Source organism: Vigna unguiculata, chromosome 1, assembly GCF_004118075.2.
Source record: "Vigna unguiculata cultivar IT97K-499-35 chromosome 1, ASM411807v1, whole genome shotgun sequence".
Taxonomy (NCBI): domain Eukaryota; kingdom Viridiplantae; phylum Streptophyta; class Magnoliopsida; order Fabales; family Fabaceae; genus Vigna; species Vigna unguiculata.
The window spans coordinates 2,350,455-2,372,679 of record NC_040279.1 but is presented as its reverse complement, the minus strand read 5'-3'; the positions used below and the strand labels follow the sequence as shown (position 1 = coordinate 2,372,679).

The 22,225-nt window shown below is 30.8% G+C and overlaps 2 protein-coding genes across 2 annotated transcripts; one reads left to right on the top strand and one right to left on the bottom strand.

Moving 5' to 3' along the window:
- The first annotated feature begins 3,850 nt into the window (after positions 1–3,850).
- On the top strand, positions 3,851–17,114 carry LOC114178778 (telomerase reverse transcriptase). Its single transcript, XM_028064870.1, has 13 exons — positions 3,851–4,187; positions 5,325–5,405; positions 6,086–6,151; positions 6,253–6,406; positions 7,061–7,452; positions 8,808–8,934; positions 9,399–9,543; positions 11,495–11,633; positions 11,890–13,008; positions 14,468–15,012; positions 15,333–15,605; positions 15,859–16,141; positions 16,886–17,114. Exons 1-12 carry the CDS (start codon positions 3,894–3,896, stop codon positions 16,130–16,132), a joined length of 3,609 nt encoding a protein of 1,202 aa, XP_027920671.1. The 5' UTR covers positions 3,851–3,893; the 3' UTR covers positions 16,133–16,141; positions 16,886–17,114.
- A 993-nt stretch (positions 17,115–18,107) lies between these two features.
- On the bottom strand, positions 18,108–21,940 carry LOC114192015 (ATP synthase subunit O, mitochondrial). Its single transcript, XM_028081551.1, has 6 exons — positions 21,710–21,940; positions 21,501–21,551; positions 20,859–21,102; positions 18,939–19,051; positions 18,549–18,635; positions 18,108–18,452 (listed from the first exon to the last, which is right to left on the bottom strand). Exons 1-6 carry the CDS (start codon positions 21,821–21,823, stop codon positions 18,324–18,326), a joined length of 738 nt encoding a protein of 245 aa, XP_027937352.1. The 5' UTR covers positions 21,824–21,940; the 3' UTR covers positions 18,108–18,323.
- Between the last annotated feature and the right edge of the window lie 285 nt (positions 21,941–22,225).

Genomic DNA, 22,225 nt, shown 5'->3' with positions numbered 1-22,225 from the left:
TACTACTATTAATATTAATATGATTTGATTTAATGAATAATTAGTATTATTAGTAGTAATGTTACTATTCATTATTATCATTATTATTATTTTGTACGGGATTCATAATACATTATATGTTTACATCTTATTTTTATAATCAATAATTATATGATTTTTTCTAATTTTTTTAATATTTGATCAATTTTTTTTATTAATTGTTTTTAGTTTTCTAATTATGAATGGATTGTTTTTAATTCCATATTTTTTGAAATCTTTTAAATATATACAGTTGCAATTAATAATTATATCATTAATTTCTATTATTTTTTATAAATTAGTTTATTTCATTAATTATTTTAAATTTATTTAATTATGAATGAAGTTTTTATTTATAGTTAATAATAATGATATTTTTTATTCCATACATTTTGAAATCTTTTAATTTATATACTGCAATTAATAATAATAATAATATTATTATTATTATTATTTTTATTTTTATTTTTATTTTATTTACAAATATTTCTATTAATAAATTTTAAGATAAATCTCGACTTGATTATGTGTTTACTTTGTGCGGGTTTCATAATGTAAAATATATACATTTTACTTTTTTTTTTTAACAATGAAAGTGAATACATATTTTACTTTAATAAAACATATGTAATGAATAACTCAAAAGTTTAATTATAATCTTTAATCATACAATAATATTTTTTTCTTCACATAACTAATAATATATTACTATTATTAGTATTAATGAATATTTATTATTGTTATTAGTATTGATATTATTCTACTACTACTATTACTATTGTTAGTATAAAATAATAATATTATTTTTAATTATTTTGTTGCAAAAGATACCTGTGAATAATTATTTAAATTTTTTCATATTATTATTATTATTTTGTACGAGATCCATAATCTATAATAAATTTATACTATATTATTATTATTATTATTATTATTATTATTATTATTATTATTATTATTATTAAACGTACTTGTATGAGATATTTAATTATTTTTATACGGTTATTATTATTACTCTTCTGATCTATCACATTTTCATATAATATCAAACAAACTTTTTTTTTATTATTAGTAGTATTAGTATAACACATAATATATTAATATTAATATTATTATTATTAGGATTGGTATTAAAATTATTATTAGTGTAAAATATTATTATTATTTTTTATTTAATTTATTACAAAAAATAATTTGTTTATTTACTTTGATTATTAGTGTTATTTTTACTATTATTTGTATTTGTTATTATAAATGTAATCAATTTTTATATTCTATTTCTTTATTTATTGATTTATTAATGTTAATATTTTATTACTATTTGGGAGTTGAATTTTTATTTATTGAAAATTAGAAATATTTATTACACTTTATTATTTTTATTTAAAATGTTAGTATAAAATAATAATATTATTTTTAATTATTTTGTTATAAAAAATACATGTGAATAATTATTTAAATTTTTTCTTCTTATTATTATTATTTTGTACGAATCCATAATCTATAATATATTTACACTATCGTATTATTATTATTATTAATAATATTACTAAAAGTACTTGTATGAGATATTTAATTATTTTTATACGGTTATTATTATTACTTTTCTAATCTATCACATTTTCATATTATATACAAACAAACTTATTTTTTTTAGGATTAAAACAAGGTTACAAATTTTGGTATTCTTTCGTGCACAATCTTCTTGATATAGTCATGAAATTCTTTTTTTTTTCTAGGGTGAAACTTTCTCTTAGAATGCAAATAAATCTACCAAACAGTTTTTTCCGTCTTTAAACATTCTTTTCCATCTATTACTTTCAATATTTGTAATTCTGCACTCGAAATATTAAAAGAAAAAAAATAATTCCTCACATTTGCAACTATATTTAAACTTTTAATTAATATATCCGTCAAAAGATTATAATAACCAATAATCATATGACATTTTAATATATAAATAGCATAATCAAAATAATCATAACTTAACCAATTTATTTATTAATAAACAATTAAAAAACATAATATTTTGTTATTTAACTAAAAAAATATTTATGATTATTTCTAAACAATTTTAAAGCAATCCATTAAAAAATATAATATAAATATATTTATATTAAAAAATATCTAAATTTGTATGTAACCAAATTTGAATTACTCCATTAAAAATATAACTACAAAAATTAAAATAATATTGATCTATACTAATTATAATAATATCTAACTACAATATTTATTATTATTATTATTATTCGTATAAACAATAATACTATACAATGATATATATGAAAAAATGATTAATTACAAAAGATAATTAATATTTTTTATTTTACAAATACAAAATTAAGTAAAAAAAAAAACACACCACCCGTGCGTAGTATAGCACTAATTATATTTAAATTGTCCTTATTTAAAGTAAACTTCCTTTGCAAGGAAAGCACCCTCCTGACACTTAAAGGTTGCTTTTTCAATACTAAACGGTCAAATCCAAAACACAAAACCCAATGTCTCATCTTTAACATCAGTTATTTTGTAGCAGTGAAATATTAATTCAATTCAGTTTCATTTAGAATCATTACTATGAAATGATCAACAGTAGACTCAGCTACAAAATACTTAGGTCTTGAGTAGTTCAAAAAACTTCGATGGCCTAAGATCCTATTCAAATAAATAATGTAAATAATATTTTTTTCAATGTTTCTATTATGTTAATTTTCTATAATTTATTTATATTTTTCAATTACTAAACCTATTTCTCCCAATAAAAGAATTCAAATTTATAAAATTAATAAAAGATAAATTTATATATAGTTTAGACAACTTTTTACATAGCAAGTTTATAAATAAATAATTTACTGTTATATTATATATAAATAATTGTATAAACAAATACACACAACATATTTACATATTGATAATCATATAAAAGTTTACTGACCGTTAAACTTATTTACGTTAATAATTATAATAAATAGACCTTTTAATAGTTTTCCCGCAAAACAAATCTAATCACATTTATAAAATGGTTAAATATATTTTTATTCTTAACTGAAAAATTTTGAAATCAATCATTTTTAAAATTTTGGACTAATTTAGTCTTTTAATTTTTAAAATATGTGAATTTAGTCTTTTTAATCAGATTTTATTAGATTTATTTGATGTTTCGTATACATTTCAAGATTGTATCTAAATTGTTTATATTGTTTGACACATTTTTGTTTTAATATTAAGTCAAATATTATTATAAAACATGTTTGAAATGTTAAATAAATTTAACAAAATTTGATTAAAAAAATTAAATTTACATAATTCGAAAGATAAAAAATTAAATTAATCTAAAATTTTTAAATAAACTAATTTTAAAATTTAACGAAGAGTTAAAAACATATTTTATCCTTATAAATAAATTGGATTTAGACTTTATTCTTATTCGATTATACCTTTTTGTCCTCTATTTCATTTATTAGTTCTTTTGTCCTTTTTACTATCAAAATGATATTTTATTTTATTCAAGTTATATCATTTACGTAAATTTCATCAACGTCACTCAGTTTTTGCTTCAATAGCGATGAAAAAACGAGGAAGTAAAAGAAAAAGAAAGAGAGAAATAAAATGATTTAGATTAGAAAAAAAAAAAACAAAAAAGTAAGATAAATTCACTTAATATTTTTTTACTTTTACAGTAAATAAACTATAAATATAAACAAATCACACCGAATAATTTTACTTTCTATTATTATTATTATTATTATTATTTCTTTTTCAATTTTTTGACTTTCCATTTTATTTATCATCTAAAATAATCAGTAAGTTCACCCTCTCTCTAGTTTGAAAATTTTTCTGTCTTTCACTTTCTACACAACTTTCCCGGCAAAATGGCAAGGAAGCGCAACCAGCGATTGGTTCCCGGCGTTTTGTGGCGCATGTTCCGCCACCGTGCGCGAACCCTCTCAGACACCGTCACATCGTTGCTCCCTCCTCCACCGAAGCTTTGCCGCTGCGACGGACGCGGTTGCCTTGGCTGCACCCTCGACGCCAAGTCCTTTCTCCTCCGACCCGACGATCCTTCCGATTACCGCGAACTCCTCAATGAGTGCTACGTCGTCGTCTCCGAAAACGCACCTTCGCTCTCGTTCTCCGTCTCCCGCTCCGGCTTGTCTCAGGATGAGGTATTAAATAGTAGAATATGAGATCAAAGTCCCAAGTCGAATAGAAATGAGAAAGTTGGAAGTGATGTTATAGTCCTTTATGCGAACTTATTCTAGCTTTTGGTGTTAAATCTGTTCAGTCTCTCTCCTGTGAAAAACTCCTAACAGTTTTCTTTTTAGAAAAGTTTCTCTCTTTTCTGCATATAATCTAGGATGATATAACCTTAACATGTTAAATAGGCATCTTAGAGTACACATTCTAAAGAATCAACAAGTCTGTCCACTGAAGGATGAAAATTAAAAGATAATAACTAACACAAAAACCAATAAGTTTACCTATTAAAAAACTCCTCCTCTTATAGTAATATGTTCTAATAGTTAAGATACTAGTAACGAACTCAATATATTAAATTCAACAATCAATTAGACAATACTTTCTTTTTCTTTTATATCCTTAACCATTATTGGGAAAATCCATGTTTCAAAAGACTAGCTACACTGCCAAGATAATAATGAACATAAGTGGGGCAAATCTCGCTCTAGTTTTATGGTTTTGAATTTGGTTCAAAACCCATATTATTTGATAATTCATAGTTTATCTAATCCATTATTGTCTACTTATAATATTATTACTGCTCCAACTCCAAAAGTGTTTTGCGTGAGATGGTGTTTTGAAAAAAAGAACCCAAGTCTCACATAAACTTTTGAGATAGTGTCACGAGTTACTAATAAATCAGTTTTTTGGAGTTAAATTAGGTAAAAAAGAAAATATAGTTAAAATGAGGAGGCAGGATGCAGGGGGCTATGATGGTTGGGGCAAAGAGGTAGGTATATGTTATAGAGAGAGAGGGGTCTGGGGGAGGAAATATGTCCTTGAGAATTAGACCTAGCTTGGGCAAGGACAGAGGCTTTCCATGATTCATTTCTGCTATATTTAGGTTTCTGATACTCAGATATCTAATTTCATTTCATAGTGAGATTAATACAGTTTTCCATTTCATTCTGAATATTATAGATTATTGTTATCGGTGTTTGGTTTCTGTTTTTAACAGTTTACTTATTGAAAAATGTACGATATGCTTTCCCGCGTGTTGGGTTTGTTTTTTTTGTGTAGAATCCTCTAGATAATGGTTTATAAATGCTCATTTTGGCTTTCAGATTGTGAAGAGGACCATTGAACAGATGCTGCATCGAAGGGGACCAGCAGTTTCCAATGTGTTGTGCTCTGGTTATGATAGGGTGACAAGTTTCTTCCTTTATTGTACAATATTTTGGGTTATTTGTGTTATTTTTTACACTTGGGCATTGTTTTTTTATTGTCTTTGTTGCTTTGCCGATAAAAATGTAAATTTGTCTTTGTTGCTCTTTCTCCATTGTGAGGTATTCATAGTGATGGATTAGATATTTCATGGACTATTGATGCTATGGCGTTCATTCGGTACTACCTAAAGTGATTTATTTTATTAACTAAGGCTGTGTTGATCCTTAGTTCTTCAACTATGATTTTGCATTGCGAGTTGAGTAGCTTTTGTGCTATTGCATGTCTTAAGGTTGCACTCTTGTTGATGTTTTTTGTTTGCGCACTAGGTCTGTTATCTAATTTTGGTTAAATACTGAGTGTTATGATGAAAATTGTCAAATGGAGGATTATCAAAGCATGCAATAATATAATTCTTTATGAAGACTAATATGATTTAGGGTGTTTGTTTTCCCGTTTGAACTGCATTGAATATTGTTTTCTCACTTTCCAAGACAGAAATGGAGATGGAAGGGAATTCTAGAAGGTGGTTACTGGTTATGCAGATATCTATTATGCCTTTCTTACCTCTCTAACTCAGCTATTATACAAAAAAACATGTATAAGGATTTTAGTGTGTGTATACACATGTCTTGTGCTCTATTATTTTGTTCATGTGCAGATTAAACGTTCAAGCCATATTGTGGAGCTTTTGTCCAGTGCATCTTGGTCTCTTCTTTTAAGCAGGGTATTTGATGATATCAAGATTTTGAATGATCATGTTTAGGTTAACCTAGTTTTTTTTTCTTTATTTTTAACAAAACTTGATAAAAACTTTCATCCATGCAGGTTGGGGATGATTTTATGATTTACCTACTAAGGAATACATCAATATTCTTGCCAGCTTCCCTTGGAAACCACCACCAGGTGGGAGGTCCTCCTATCAGTCGTCTATGTTTTGATATGCTCAAGGGCTCACCGAAGTTTGGCTATCAGACATATCGTAAGTGTCTGTCTATTAGCCTATGATTTTTGTTATTACAATAATATGTATGCATTTAGCATGTTTAAATCCACAGTTGGGACCCGTTTACACTAGGTGGAAAACTTACGCCAAATCCCAACCATTAATTTTATCAAATTCGATGGTTTGGATCAGTTCATGGATATGGTTTGAGTCATCATATTTGATAAAATTTAATGGTTGAGATTTGGTGTAAGTCTTCATACTTACATAGCACCTGGTATAAATGGATCCTAACCCTTGAATGCACGTGTTTCTTCAAGCATACTAGGTTTTGTTATTCATTTAGACTTCTAGTACTATGATCAATTTGCTACAATGCCAGACTGTTGATTAATATTTGATACTATGATCTTAAAATTAATTGTCTAGTCATTAAATTCTTAGCAGATTTTAATCTAAATTGCCACATCTGAGAAATCAGTAAACATTGTACTTGATGTATATCAGTAACTGGTAAACTGAGAAATCAATTAACTATCGATGTTTTTGAACCCATGTATTATTATTGTTATCTTGTGTCATCTTTCCTAACAACTTAAGCGTTAGTTTAGAGAAACATGACATATTGTGAATATCTTTTCTCTCTTTACTGTTAGTAAGATGTTGCAATATTGTCTTTTATTTGAACAGGCGAGGAAAAGAGGAAAAGAGCTGATGCTGATGACCTACCAGTAGAGAAACGAAAGTGCCATATTTCTTGCAGTACCAATGGTCCTCTGGGCTTTTCAAGTAACCCTGGCATGACTGATAAGTCTTCAATGCAACTGATCAGGCATCATGGGAGCAGGAATTATGATGTCAGTGTCTCTGAAGTTCCCAAGTTGATAAGAACTGAAACTGTTATAAGGAAGTCGGAGTCGGAAGGAAATCAAGGTTCAAATTGTATTACACCTAAGCTTGGAAAGCGTTCTAGGCCATATAGCTGGCAGCGGCGGCGTTGCAAAATGCAAAAGCAGTTAACCCTTGAAGAAAATAATATAAATATACAGCCAGACACCAGCAGCTTAAGTTATCATGCAAAGGTGATTAATTGTTTTGATGAAATATTGTAGAATGCCACATACAAATATATTTCCTAAAATTTTGGTATGTATTTGATTAATTTCTGTATAAAACTTGTATTCTTCATGTACCCCACACTTTTTTTTACTAGCATCAGTGCAAAATATTGATAATTTTTGTTGTAATAATTTTTATAATTGTATGGATTGATAAGAATGAAGGAAATCTTTATACTGTGTTGCTTCTTTTAGATTCAGTGCATAGTGCAATAGTGATAGTAATTATTTACTCTTGGCAACCATTCAGCCTTTAGAGTAAGTTAAACTTCTGTAGACATTTCATCGTAATTTGATATTGTAGGTGTTAAGATGTTCAACATTGACTAGGAATATGAATATAGTGCTCCTTATGAGACTAGGGAAATATCCTTCGTTTAGCTAATGTTTTAGTTGAGTACTTGAGTTGGCCCAGTTCATTTCTAACTGGAGGAAATAAAATCTAATCTATTTCAATTATAGTTGATATTTTTTTTTATCTTTGGTCTTTGTTGATGGAATCACGTCATATTTTTACGTATGGTTCACATAGTCTGCTACATAATCTAATCTATTTCAATTATATTTGATCTTTTTAACCTTTGGTCTTTACTGTTCATAGAATCGTGTGATATTTTTATGAAGTGCTAGAATAGTTTTAATTGTCTGCTTCCAATAACCATTTGCATCAATAAGTGGTATTGAAAACAGTAATTCTCTGGAGCTAGAATCTGGCTTGTAGCAGTTTGTACTGTGGTTGAAGCCATGAGAAAAAGTAATTAATTACAATGACAAAACATGCAATAAATGCCCTCAAAGTCAGCATTATCTACCATAGACACAAGGTATTTTTTCTTCAAAATAGAAAAGTTCATCAAGATAGAAGGGAAGCATACAAATTTACCTCAGGTTACAAAGTAACATCATATAGGGGAAAAGGAATTTGCTTCGGTCATAAGATCTACTATTTTTCCTAGCATATTCTCTATTTTAAAATTCACTGAGCAAAATCTCACAAAAAAACAACGGAAAATAGCCTGCTTGATAAAAACTGTTGATGGACATATCTTCATTTCAGATTCTAGTTACTCTACAGTAAATCCTTTTTCAGAAGAATGCAGAATATAGTTTTGGAATATGTTGATGACGGAGTGTTGAGATGTTGATGGTCGGTTACAACTACGTTACAAAAAATATTAATGCCGAGTTACAAGAGGACCATGGAGTTTATTTCAATCTTCACCAACAGTAATCTATTAGTTCAATGCTGATTTGGCATAACTTATCTTCCAATAATTTTTTATCTTATATTCACATGCTCTTTTCATGTTTAGCTGCAGATGTCATTGCAATGTTCTTGCTGTTTAATCTTGCAATCTCTTCCAGCAGTTCCTAAGAGAACCAATATCCAAAGGCAATCTATTTTTTATAGTCTGGAGTCTTGTCGTTCAGTTCTTCCAAAGAAAAGTATCCTCCATGTTGGAGATATGATTTGATTACATTAAATAGGAAAATATCTTAGCACATTTCTCATTATTAGTTATTGTTTTTGTTTTTTATTACTATATCTCTTCATTATAAATAAGAGTACTCATGGGTACAAGACACACAATTACCAGCATTCCTCTCTATACACCAAAGCAAAGACCTTCAATGTTTCTTGTCCTTCCTGGAATGGGGTTTTTTGGGTTCCCTTCGTCATTGATACTTTCATAATTTATATATGGAATTGCTCTATATTTACCAGCTCGAACGTGAACTGTGTCATGAATTCTTACACAATTACTTGCTCTTCAAGTTCCTTATAGACATTGTTTTACCCTAGCATTATAGACCTTATTTTACCCTCTTACAATATTATCATAACAGCCTATTGTGTTGCTCCTTCTAATTCAAAGTTAGTATGCTATTCCTTCACTGATTATCTTCAGATATTTTATATTCCTTAAAGCCAAATTTGGCTAGTTCAGAGTATCTCATCGGCAATATTTTTGGCTTCTCGGATGTAAATGCCAGTGCTCAGCCAATGTCGTGTTTGCACAGCAATGACTCATGTCTCATTGACTCTGAATGCCTGTAAGTGCAGGCTGGCCCTTTTTATTTCACCACTTTCTTAAATGTGAATGTTATTACACTTTAAATAATTGATAAGGTCCTGTGTTATAGCCATGTAATATGTGATCATAATATCTTTGAAGTTTATTTTACTCTGCTATCCAATTATCTTTCTACTTTGCAACTTGAACTTCAAGATGCTGCAGGCATGATTTAAAACATTCCTACAATTATTTTAGAAATGATTTGATTTCAAGGTTCAACATTTTTCCTGATAAGTTTCTATCAAAGGGTTCTAAAAGTGTAAATGTTGTACCACACTTTGTTATATTTGGGTGTTTTCATGGCTATAAAAGAGGGGACCTCAAACCATTCAGCAGCCTACTTGGGCCCAATTGTTCTCTTTGAGTTCTCATGGCCTTTGTGGCCATACCATTCTATTATTGACCGCATGGACAGAACTATCACTAGTGGGTACAATTTATTAGGAGAAGCTTGAAGGGCATAAAATGGCTGAATCACATTGAAGGGAAGGCCTCAAGTGAGAGCAATCCAACGTTTGACATAGGACGATGAAGAATTTTAAATTATATCTTGGTTCATTTGTTATGGGAAAGGTTGTCAAACTCTAGAATGTATGTAAAACTTGCGTAGTTTGTGTATTGCAATAGTTTACTTAATATAAAGGAACAAGTCTACATCAGTTGATAAGGAAAGGAATAAGTCATTCAGCTTTAAGTGGAATGGAAAAAGGACCTTGTTCTAACCTATTTTGATGCTTGTGGTATTAACCTAGATCACTTACCAGTTGCTTTGAGGAAATCAAAAAGGTCTCATGCCCCTATTTCTAAATTGTCATCCTCTACACATTTCCTTTTAGTTCCATGGCTTCATTTCATCTATTGATTTTGTTGGAATCCCATCATTGTACAAGATGCACTTAAATATGACAATTGGGTTTCAACCATGTATGACTAGATGCAAGCTCTTGATAAAATTGGGATGTGGGTGATTGTTGAGAGGTTTTTATGAAAATAGTTTTTAAGTCTAACTCAACTTTGGAAAAACCGACTTGTGTGAGGGGACTTGTTGGAGATACCACGTCAATTAGATATATGGTCAAATTATAATATATAAGTAGGGTGCAAAGCTCATCTTATTTAGTTGGTTTTGTAAGGTTGAGTTAAATTTAAAATTCACTTTCATAAGATGGTATTAGATCCTATTCGAAAGAGGTTTGTTAGGTCAATCGTGTCACTCTTATGTTTGTATGTATGTATATATGCGAGTATGTGTGTTGAAGGGGTGTTAACCTTACCAAGCTAGTTTTGTGAAGTTGAATTAAGTTTAAAATCCATTTTTTAAGGGACACTGAAAGTTAAAGGACTAGTGATGTGTTTAGATGAATTTTAAAGTAAGACAACACTCTTTATAGAAACAAAACATAGCTAGTGCCAAGGGATACATCAAGAAGTATGACACTGATGATGAGATTTTGGTATTAGACATATCTTTAGGATATCATGGGATATTTATTTCTCTTTAGGATATTATGTGATATTTGTCTATCCTTTATATATAATGAGATTTTTGTTTCCCTATCGTTTGTTATTTCCTTTTTTAATCATTCATTTTGAAAATGAGATTGTAATTTTATAGTGCACTCAGTTAATATATAATAATCATTGTAAATATTACACCTGCCATATAAAGATTGAAGAAATTACTGTAATCATCACTCTAGGGTAGTGCAACTCTATATACACACACACGCACACACACACATGTACACATATACATCCTCCTGTACTGGTTTAACATAAATCAATTAAAATCATATTCTTTTTTACTCTCATACTTATTTTATACCTATGACTTGTTTCTCTGTATTAGAATTCAAAGTCAATGATGAAAGGTCTAATTTCTTATAAGTTGTAATTATTTGAAAAAAATTTAAGTTCTTCTTTTCCAGGTATCACTCTCTTGTTAAGTGGTTTAAGCATGTCATTCGTAGGACTCAGTGTTGCCAGCATACAAAACTCTTAAGTAAGCATTGTGTTTCTCCGTTATTGAACAAAAATACAATTAGAAGACCAAGCTCGGGACTTAAGGTTAGGTTTCTCTCCCTTTTAGATATGTTGGTCAATTCAACAAGTTTCCACTTCCTTGGTGAAGTTATGTATAACTTTACCTAGAGTTATAAGTTAATGTGCATGAGTACTTTTTTATTCGAGTTGATGATTCACACATAACTCTGAATCTCTAAAGTGCTTGGCAGTTTCTAGGTTTTTCCTAATAGTTATAATACTATTACTTTTCTATAATCAAAGAAATTTTGTATGTATTTGAAACAAAGTTTTATTGCAGGACAATAAACAATGTATTAATTCTTTGGAAGAAATGTCACAATTTGATGGGTTCAAGTTGTATTGCCCAAAAAATCAAGTGATTTCTTTTATATGGGCTGTCTCGAGAAGTTTAATTCCTTCAGAATTGCTAGGTGCTCCTCCTACATGGAGAATACTTAGGAAAAATCTTTCAAAGTTTATACACCTAAGAAGATACGAGACATTCCCCCTAAACCTCTGTATGCACAAACTTAAAACATCATTATTTCCTTTCTTATCAAATAAATATTTCTTAAAGAATAGGAATGATGTTGTGCATATTGTCAAACGCAAGTTGTTGGAGAAGTGGATCTTTTGGTATTTCTCTTATCTGGTTGTACCTTTACTCCAAGCAAATTTTTATATTACTGAGAATGGGAAAGGGAAACACGATATTTATTATTATCCGAAACCAATTTGGGAGAAGTTTATGACCAATACTATTGATCGCTTCGGAGACGGGAGATATAGTCACCTAAATGATGTGGATGTACATAACATTCTAAGAGCTAGACCATTTGGGTTTTCGAAGCTCAGACTTCAACCGAAAGAAAATGGTGTAAGGATGGTGGCAAATTTAAAAGGTTTTTCAACAATGCCATTGCCTTTGTCTAATATAGGAGTTCGGAAGTACAGAACTGAAGGAAAGGTAAACCATCAGAAAGTCAATTATAAACGTTATCCATCTGTAAATTCTGTTCTTCGTGATGCTCATATTATTCTCAAGAAAATTCTATTTGAGAAGCCTGACAATCTAGGTTCTTCGGTGTTTGATTACAATGGTGTTTATAGAAAACTATGCCCATATTTGCTTGGCCAAAAGAGAACACCAGAAATTTCATCTAAGTTATTCATCGTTACATCTGATGTGTTCCAAGCATTTGATTCTATTGATCAGAACAACCTTCTTGGCATAGTTAAAGATGTTCTCCTGAAAGATGAATATTTTCTTAAGGAATATGAGCAAATTGTTTGCACAAAGAAGTCTCTTTGGGTTCAAAAGCAATCTACGATGTTGGATGAAACAAGCAACAATGGTGTCACACAATTCACTTCATTTGCATCCTTTCATTCTCGACATTGTGTCTTTGTTAACCAGGTATTATTTTTCATAGAAGAAAGTCAACAGGGTGTGTATAATTCTGTTTCAAGCATAACTGTATAAATATGATCTTTCTCTTCCTCATATATATCATTTAACATGTGGATTTGGTATTGGAGATGTATATTAATTTAAACTGTGTTTTTCATACCATGTTGTATGTATGCGCATATTTTAGCTGAGAAAGGCAGATAAATTACTCCTATTTTAAAATGACATTTTGTTTTATTTAATTAACTTCATATACTAGATTCCATGGTCTAGGTATTGGCTTAGACACAAGACAACTTGAAGCATCCTTTTCTATTTAGTTAACATAATTAGTCAATTTGCCTATTTATTTATACATTAGAAAATTGTATAAATTTCTAGTACATAAATATAAATTATTTAACTTGTATATAAAATTTTGTAATAGTGATCGTCTCACCATTTGCTATTCCATTAAAGTTGTTTTGAGATCAGCTATTTTGTAACGCTATTCAAGATTGATAGCTATGATATTACTAGAATTGTAGGTCCCTGCCTAAAACTAATTAGACTGAATGCATGTTTGGTGTTGCCTTCTTTTTCTAGGAACCATTCTTTTCTTTAATGCTCTCTCAGGATGCTGCAAGTAAAAGTAAGCTAATCCAATTGCGTACTAATAAGCAATAACCCTATTATCATTTAATGCTCCCCATTCAAATCATATTTAAAAATCAAAGAATACCACAACTTAGTCATCTAGTACTTCCTGCAAATTTATGGAAGCATCCTTAGTAAATAGTTCCTTATTTCCCCAAAATACTGTTGCATATCATACCCCACATTAATGACCTTTAGCCCAGTGTAGGAAATTTTACTAGTGTTGACAGTCTTTTGTCAAAGTCTCAGCAGGAAATACAGTTTTGGAGAAAAAAATTTATAAACACCAATGCACTTGGGGTACCCAAACTAAAAAGCTAATTGTTAAAGGGGGAGAACCAAAAGAAACAAGACCTGGAACTACTAGAAAGGAGAGAGCAGACAAACAATTCTCATTCCCTCCCAAGAATGATAACTCAAATTTCTCATAGATTTTAATTATAGTGCAATCTCATGCATTTTTTTTCATGTCTTTAGTTTGCCTTTTCTTTAGACTTTGGTACTCTTGTCCAAATCTAGCGAAACATTATCATTAAGTGTCTATTGTTCTAATTTTTACTCATCTATCATTCAGAACAATAAGAGGGATTGAGATGTTTGTGGGTTAATTTAATTGTGTTTCAGGAATATTAAACGTATATGGTTGATATAAATATGGGGTAAGCCGGCCTAGTTGCCAAACTGTACATATTGCTCAAGCTTTAATGTATTTGTATTGCTTTACTTTTAAAGAAATTGTGTTAAATTCTCAAAGTACATGATTATTTATGCCCCACAAAATACTTAAAACATTCCTTTACTATAACTAATTTAAACTATGTTATATCAGGAACGATGTAAGCTTGTGAAAAAGAAAGATCTGCTCTCATATCTTACGGAGTATGTGAAGCACAATGTGTTGCAGTTTGATGGCAAATTTTACTTGCAAAATGTTGGTATTCCCCAAGGAGGAGTTTTGTCATCTTTGCTTTGTTCCATGTATTATGGACATTTAGAGAAATGTCTAATATTTCCATTTCTTGAAAAGATTCTTGAATCTGGTTGCTGCAAGGAGAATAATGATGAGCAAACCAGCAGTCATGATAAAGTCTCATCTTCCTCTTACATGCTAATGCGTTTTCTTGATGATTTCCTTTTCATATCAACCTCTAAAAAGCAGGCAGATAGCTTTTTCTCCAGGCTACAAAGAGGGTTTCGTGGTTACAATTGCTACATGAATGAGAAAAAGTTTGGTGCGAACTTTGATGTAGAATCGATATCAGGTTCCTCATTGAACAGGGTTTATGTGGGTGAAGATGGTGCTACATCATTTCTTCGATGGAGTGGTCTTCTTATCAATTGCTCCACTATGGAAATTCAGGCTGACTACACTAAGTTAATATTCACTCAAAGCTTTTTGATAGATCTTATTGTCATAATTAGCATTTTTGATAGATAGACATCTGCCTCTATGTTTATTTATCATTAATGTTAGTGTGTGGAGTTTCAAATTGTGATAAGATTGAGTTCTATTACAAAATTACATAAACAGATACCAAAGTAATTTTTCAGTTGATGGAAGAAGACATGTAGCAAATAACTATATACATCTTTTTTATTTCTACAGAAATGTGTTGAGATGTTTATTACTTATACTGTTAAACATGTTTTGGTTCTTTCCTTGAAATAAGTAGTTCCATGTGTTTGCCTAACAGGTACTTGGGTAACCATTTAAGCTCTACACTTACTGTTCGGTGGCAAGGTAAACCAGGCATTAATCTTAAGGAGAAGCTGTGTCTCTATCTAAGACCTAAATGCTACCCGATATTCTTTGATTCGAAAATCAATTCCGCAGCTGTTGTCAGATTAAATGTCTTTCAAGCATTTTTGTTGTGTGCAATGAAATTTCATTGTTATATTCGGGATCTTTCATTCGTCTGCAAACTTCCCAAACGATATTGTTCAAACATTATTCAGAGATCTTTGAGGTATGAAAGTAATATGATGATCTTACCTGACTACCTTTTCTCATTTTGGTTTGATTGACTTTTTCACTTTTCAGAATCAATAAAACATATTATGTAGTTTTCTTTCTGAAGTGTCTAACCTTTTTTCAATCATCAAACTAATGCTCTACAGGAGTTCTCAATCAAATGATTTTGTATTTCTTTCTGAATACTTAAACTCTATGAAGTACAACATCATTAATCAATTATGCTTTCTTTCATGATCAACTGCCAGATATATGCATGTGCTGATAAAGAGAAGGATGCACACCGTGAGACTTAATTCAGATGTAGAGCCGATTCTGGAGTTGGAGAAGGAAGAAGTGGAATGGCTTGGATTTCATGCTTTCATACAAGTACTCAAGAGAAAGGAATCACGTCATAAGGAGTTGCTGGCTATTTTGAGGTCAAGGTTGTTATCACATACAATGTCTGGGAGGGAGTCACCTGAACTTAAATATGCAATTGATACCAAAAACTCCTCTTTGCTTTGGAAGATCAAGTATTAGCTCTTAAAGGTTAGTTTCAATAATTACAGTACTTCAGTGTTGAAATTTTTTATTTGAAGTTCCATTGATGAACCCTAATCAAAACACCGCCTTTAGTTTGGATAAACTTATTAAATCAGGTATACAAGAATGTAACTAACCATTATTATGGTCATACTCACACAGTCGAACCAGTTGAGTTCAACCTGTCTGGAACTTCATTTTTTTCTTCTATGAATAATATTTCAAACTTTTAAATACATAAATACACAATCTGAAATCTCCTTATTTTTTAATTTAATTTTGTGTGTAAGTTTAAAAAAATATATAAATGTATACATATATGTACGTAACCAATATTATAACCTGGCCTAAATTTTATTGGTTTGTTTCAAGCTAGTTTAGTTTATATTATTGAGAAACCTAACCCAATTTGACCTGACCACAGTAAATTGGTTCGAGTAATCTTCCCCTTTACTCAGGTAATATAGCCTACTTCTACTATAGCCTGGCATTGGGGGATAATGCAACGTTTTACACTTGGTGTCCCTATTCAAAAATAAATTTCATTAATTTTGCAAAACTGAGTAACTTGTCTAAACTTGTATCTTTTTGCATGGAAAATGTGCATTTTAAAAAAATTGCTAGTATTTAGACGAAGTTGAACACTTTGGCAGCAAATTTTCAACATAATTAGTGACTAAAGTTTAAAGTGGAAAGAAAAAAAAATTACATGCTGATAATTGTTACTTTTTAAAATGCCCTTCCTTGCAGGTGAGAGTTAATCCGTCATGATAGGGCTATAAGTTGCCTCAGGAATGCTCATTCTTTCCATTTTTTGGGTACAGTTACACAATGTTTCTATTATATTTTCATCCTTGCTTGCTGTGCAATGAATAGTAAACAAGGAACACAACTTGTACAAATTATAACAAGAAATATCTATATATTCAAATGAAAATTAGAAAGGTTAGATGATGAATGCTCGAGCCTATGAACTTGTTCTACAGAATTGTATTTATTTTTAAAATAAAAGCTTTTATTAACACTTTCACTGTGTATATCCAAACATAATCTTAGTGAAACATAATAGATGTAACTTTTTATTGGAAAAAAAAATGAGAAACCAATAGTTTTTCGAATTAGATTTTGAACTTTTTTTAGCTTCCTGTTACATTTAGACATATAAATAAATGTAAACAAGTTTTAAGAAGGTTAATTTTCCAAGGAAAAGTGTGTTTTGCCTTTACAATAATTACATAAAACTTGAATTTTGCATTCAAATAATTAATATTGATAGATTGGTCGTGATATCTTGCAGCAAACTTAACTCTTATTTATAACTTAACTGTGTTACCACGCGCACAGAGGATAGCCATAACAATGCACAACAGATTTGGTACTATTTCTTCCCACTTTCGTACTCTTAAAAATATCAAGTACTCTTGTTACAAAAAATCCAAAATATACCGTAACAGAATAAAATTCCCTTAAATTTAGATAATTTGGAACAATATTTTAGATTCTATAATGCAAAATACAACTGTATAATCTTAGATTCTGTAAATTAGAATATAATTTGAAGTTACATATCACAATATGATTATTCTAAATTACGTGATTCATACTTATTCTAAATATATAGTACTAAATAAAGTTATTCTGAATCATGTGATCTAAAATATTTTATACAATTTTAAAATCTATAATTTAGCAAAGTTTCAGATGATATATTCAAGTCTTCTCTTTTTTTAGCAATCAGGTTGGTTTAATCTTTGCGCAAATTTTAACAAGGTAAGCCGTCATTAATTAAAACTATAGTACCCTACGAACTTTTGCACATAACAATTTCAAATTGATGAATACTTAATGTTTCGATTTATGCAAAACTAAAATCATGAAATCTTAGATGTTAGTTTGATACTTACTCATAGTACCCATCTACATACAGACTTGACTTCCTTTTGTATTATTAGGACGCAACAACTTCAGATTATGACAGGCAACACCCACTAATAAAAACCTCTTAAAAATTCCAAATCAAAATATATTCGGTTACACTGAGATTGCGACTAGGAATAACAAGAAGTTGGAAAGAGGTAGCTTTTATTTGCAAAATGATGGCATTCCATCGCATAAAAATCTGTATCCACACAATTTATAATGAACAAGAATGTAAGTTAAAGCATGACAACACACTAAATGTTGTCTTTTAGATGTTGGCAACGGATACGGGCTCTCGGAGGATCCTCTCCATCTGTTGTGCCCTCGTCTTAATAGACATGTCAAAGACCTTCTGGCTAAATTCCAGCACAAGACCACCAAGTATGCTTGGATCAATCTGAATAATCAAAAGGAAAAAAAATCCAAAATTAACAACTTGAATTCAGGAGACGCACGCACATGATCTCAGGTGGAAAAAATTTCATACTAGTACCTTCTGTTCAAGATGAACCTTTGCTCCAGAACCTATTATTTCTTGAAGAGTCTCCTTCAAAGCCTTTTCCTCTTCAGGGGGAAGAGCCTAGCATAAAAATATAGTTAGGTAAGGAAATAACTAATCACACTGTTGTTCAGCGACATAACTTCATATCACATATCCAACTAAGCATCCAAAAGCCAATCTTAATATAATTTTACAAAACACCAACATACCAACTACCAAAATTAGTATGAGCCTTTAGACAGTTTACAGCAGGAATTACTAACCAATAAAACAGCATTCATCTGTAGGTGTAGGGCATGCTAATATACTAGCTCTTGTTCAGATTCAATACGCTACAATTTTAGTATGTAAAAGTACTCTAAAAGGTATAACACTACTTACAACAACGGTGGTTACAGTCGCTTTCACTTCTCCCTTGTATGCCATTGCCAACTCCCTAAACCTCTTTGCAATGGTGTCTATGTTTTTAAGCCTTCCATTCTCAGCAACAATAACTTCACAACCAAAAAATAATAATCAATGAACAATGGTATATAAAAAAAAATGTAGCTTGCATCTAATTTAGTTCAATATAAATGAGACAGTTTGAAGTGCTACAAAAGTGGCACCAAAGTAACTAGTAGTCTCCCAAGACAAGAGTTCCAAAAAATACCATGACATGTACCATTGAAGACTAACACTATTGTAACATGTATTTTAAGTTTCAACCAAAATGCAAACAACCTTTTCTAATATTGCACCGTTTTTTATTTTATTAGTAATCTATTGTTCAGATTTATACATACTTTTTTTTTAGTTATTTTATGATTTATTAAGAAATTGAGATATAGATCATTTTTACATAGTATAAAGGTGGATGTGACCAAATTGATCAAGGCGGTGGATGGTGAATCGACCATGCGAGAGTTCAATTCCTGTTGTTTGCCCATCTCTATCTATATTATATTTAAATATTGATACATGCAAGAACCCTGATAACACAGCCACATCACAACCAAAGAAAAGATGCCCAGAGATAGGAAGGGTAGGGCATAATAAGAGAGGGAACCAGTGCCCAGAGGCAGAAACACAATTATTACTTGGGAAAGGGTTGTGCAGAGACATTAAAGCACAAAATATGCAAAAATTGGGCTATTATTGCACACCACTTGAATGATATAGCACCTTGGAGGAACAATCCAGATCATTCAACCTATGTCTGCAACACATCTTGACACTGACAGGAGGAATATCATGTATCATCAAACAAGTTGACATAATATTTTGACAGTAATGGCTGTCATACTTAACCAGAGACGGAGAGAGAAATTGTTATATTTCAGACCTTTTCTTTTTGTGTAACACTCCCAAAGGCGTCCGTCTTAATAGTATTATTCTAGATAAACTGGTATAATTAGCATCAAGTCAGCTAAATAGAACAGGTTCAGCTTGAGCGTCAGGAAAGTGACCTAAGATTAGTATCTATACTAGGAGAAATACAGTGTGAATTAAGAAAGGAGCACATTACTAAATTCTTTTATGTTTTCCTTACTGTTTTGGCATGATTACCATGACCCAAAAAGGGTGACAGCTAGCTCTAGAGGGGCTAATGAAGGTGAGGGGTATCTGGGCGTTCCTGTTGTTTTATACTTTTTCAGCTAAGGGTTTATTAGGCAGAGTATTTATTCTCTGAAGCACTTGCTCTGTGAGAGGAGGTTATAGTCTTGCAGTAATCCTCCCCAATTCCGTCTGTCAGTGATTAAATATTAGTATTTCAAAAACTAGAAAGTATGTTTCAATGTTTTATAACTCACATGCAGACGAAGCTAAGTAGAAAGAGAGCTCAGAATTCTGGTGATTCACACTTAAACTGTCAGTTAACAGTAAATTTAATATGACTGGAATAAACATTGGAGACAATTGGGTTATAAGGAGCTATATTTTAAGTATAATTTCCAATCAAGGGATGCAAATATAAATTCCACGGAAAGATGTGAGTGCTTAACAATAAGCTGAGATAGTTGCCACAGTAACATGAGAATGATTTCTAATGTAACAATAGTACAAAGAGAGCCGAGTTGCCCACAAAAATTAGCTTACACTCGCATAACATGTCCAAATATAGATATATAGATCAACGGGAGAGAAAATTTACGTTGAATAGCTAAAATATATTAAAAAGAAAATATGTGCAATGGTATGTGCATGTGAAGAGACAATATATAAGAGAAAAAACTATTACTTCTTTCAGGATTAATGCTCTACGGTCAAAACGAAATTCACACGTTTCATGCCAACTAGAGGTTTGAAGACTTATCTTACCGAGGAAGTTCTTCGTCACGTCTGAAAACTTAGCTTCTCCACAAACCTCCTGGATGACTTTTACTCTAACATCCTTAGCCACAGACAAATCCTTTATAAACTGTGAAAATTTGGAACTACCCTTTACTGCCTCAACAAATTGCAGAAGCTCAGACTCGACCTTTTCGATTGCATTAGCTTTGACAGATGCAATGTACAAAGCAGAGGCATAGTTTCCTGAACCTCCAAACAAGGCCAAAGGAACCTAAAAAGCAACAGAGGAGAAAAAAATAAAGGAAAAACGGGATCAAACCATGCAAAACAATAATAACAACCCCAACAGGGGAGAGAAACTTTGTACATACATTCAACCAGCACTATCTGAATACATGATAAAAGAGAAGATTATTTTGGCTACCCAAATGTATCTCCTTCAAGGAAATCCCGATCGACACACTAAATATAAAATATCACAACAGGGATGAAAAAATGTTTCGCGGCACTGTGAAGGACTATCCCCTTCTACTAAATATAACCACTCCTTTCAACAAACTATATTTAGCCGAAAATACATCGACGCACACAGTTTTCCACGCATATTCTTTTCATCAATGAATCACATACAATAAATCACAATCCAAGACCAATGAATTCGATTACTACCTTAACTTTATTGTCCTTTTCTCCGGGCACGTTAGCATAATTTCTGGAGGCCTGCACAAGAACAGGATGAAACAAGAGCAAGTTATGAATCAAAATATAAAAATGCAGAACAATAAGAAATCGCAGATTCAAAAAATTTCAAAACGAATTGAGGGCACGGAAATGAAACTAGAGGAAAAATTTGAGATTGTTCCGTTTATCATTCTTACGAGGGAAACGGAAGGGGCAACGAGAGATCGTTGGAGATTGGAACGGTGGGAAGTGAGGAAGATGGATTTGTTGAAGAGGGAGATTCCCGATCTGACGCGGTTGCAGAGTGCCATCACTGAAAAAACCCTAATTTTGTCGAGTTTCAGTGAGCGAGTTTGGTTCTGTAGTTTGGGAGAGAAACAGAGGCAAAGAGGAACTGAATCTGAATAGGGCTAATGAAGACTCAGTAAGTAGTAAATTTTAACCATTTTTTTTTTCTACTTTCTTTTCTTTTTTACACCTTCTTCGTTTTACTTTTAATGGATCAAAAAACATTACATCAATTTATGCATTTCATTAATTTTCGTAATTGTTTAAAAATACTACATTGAGTTTTTCAACCAATATATAGGTTACTTTAAATAGTAAAAAGTCTATTAATTAATAGTTATTATTAATTTTACAGTAGAAACTACAGTAGTGTTGTTTTTGTGTTTGGGTAGGTTTTCTTGTTAGTTAATTTTTGGGTGTTGGTG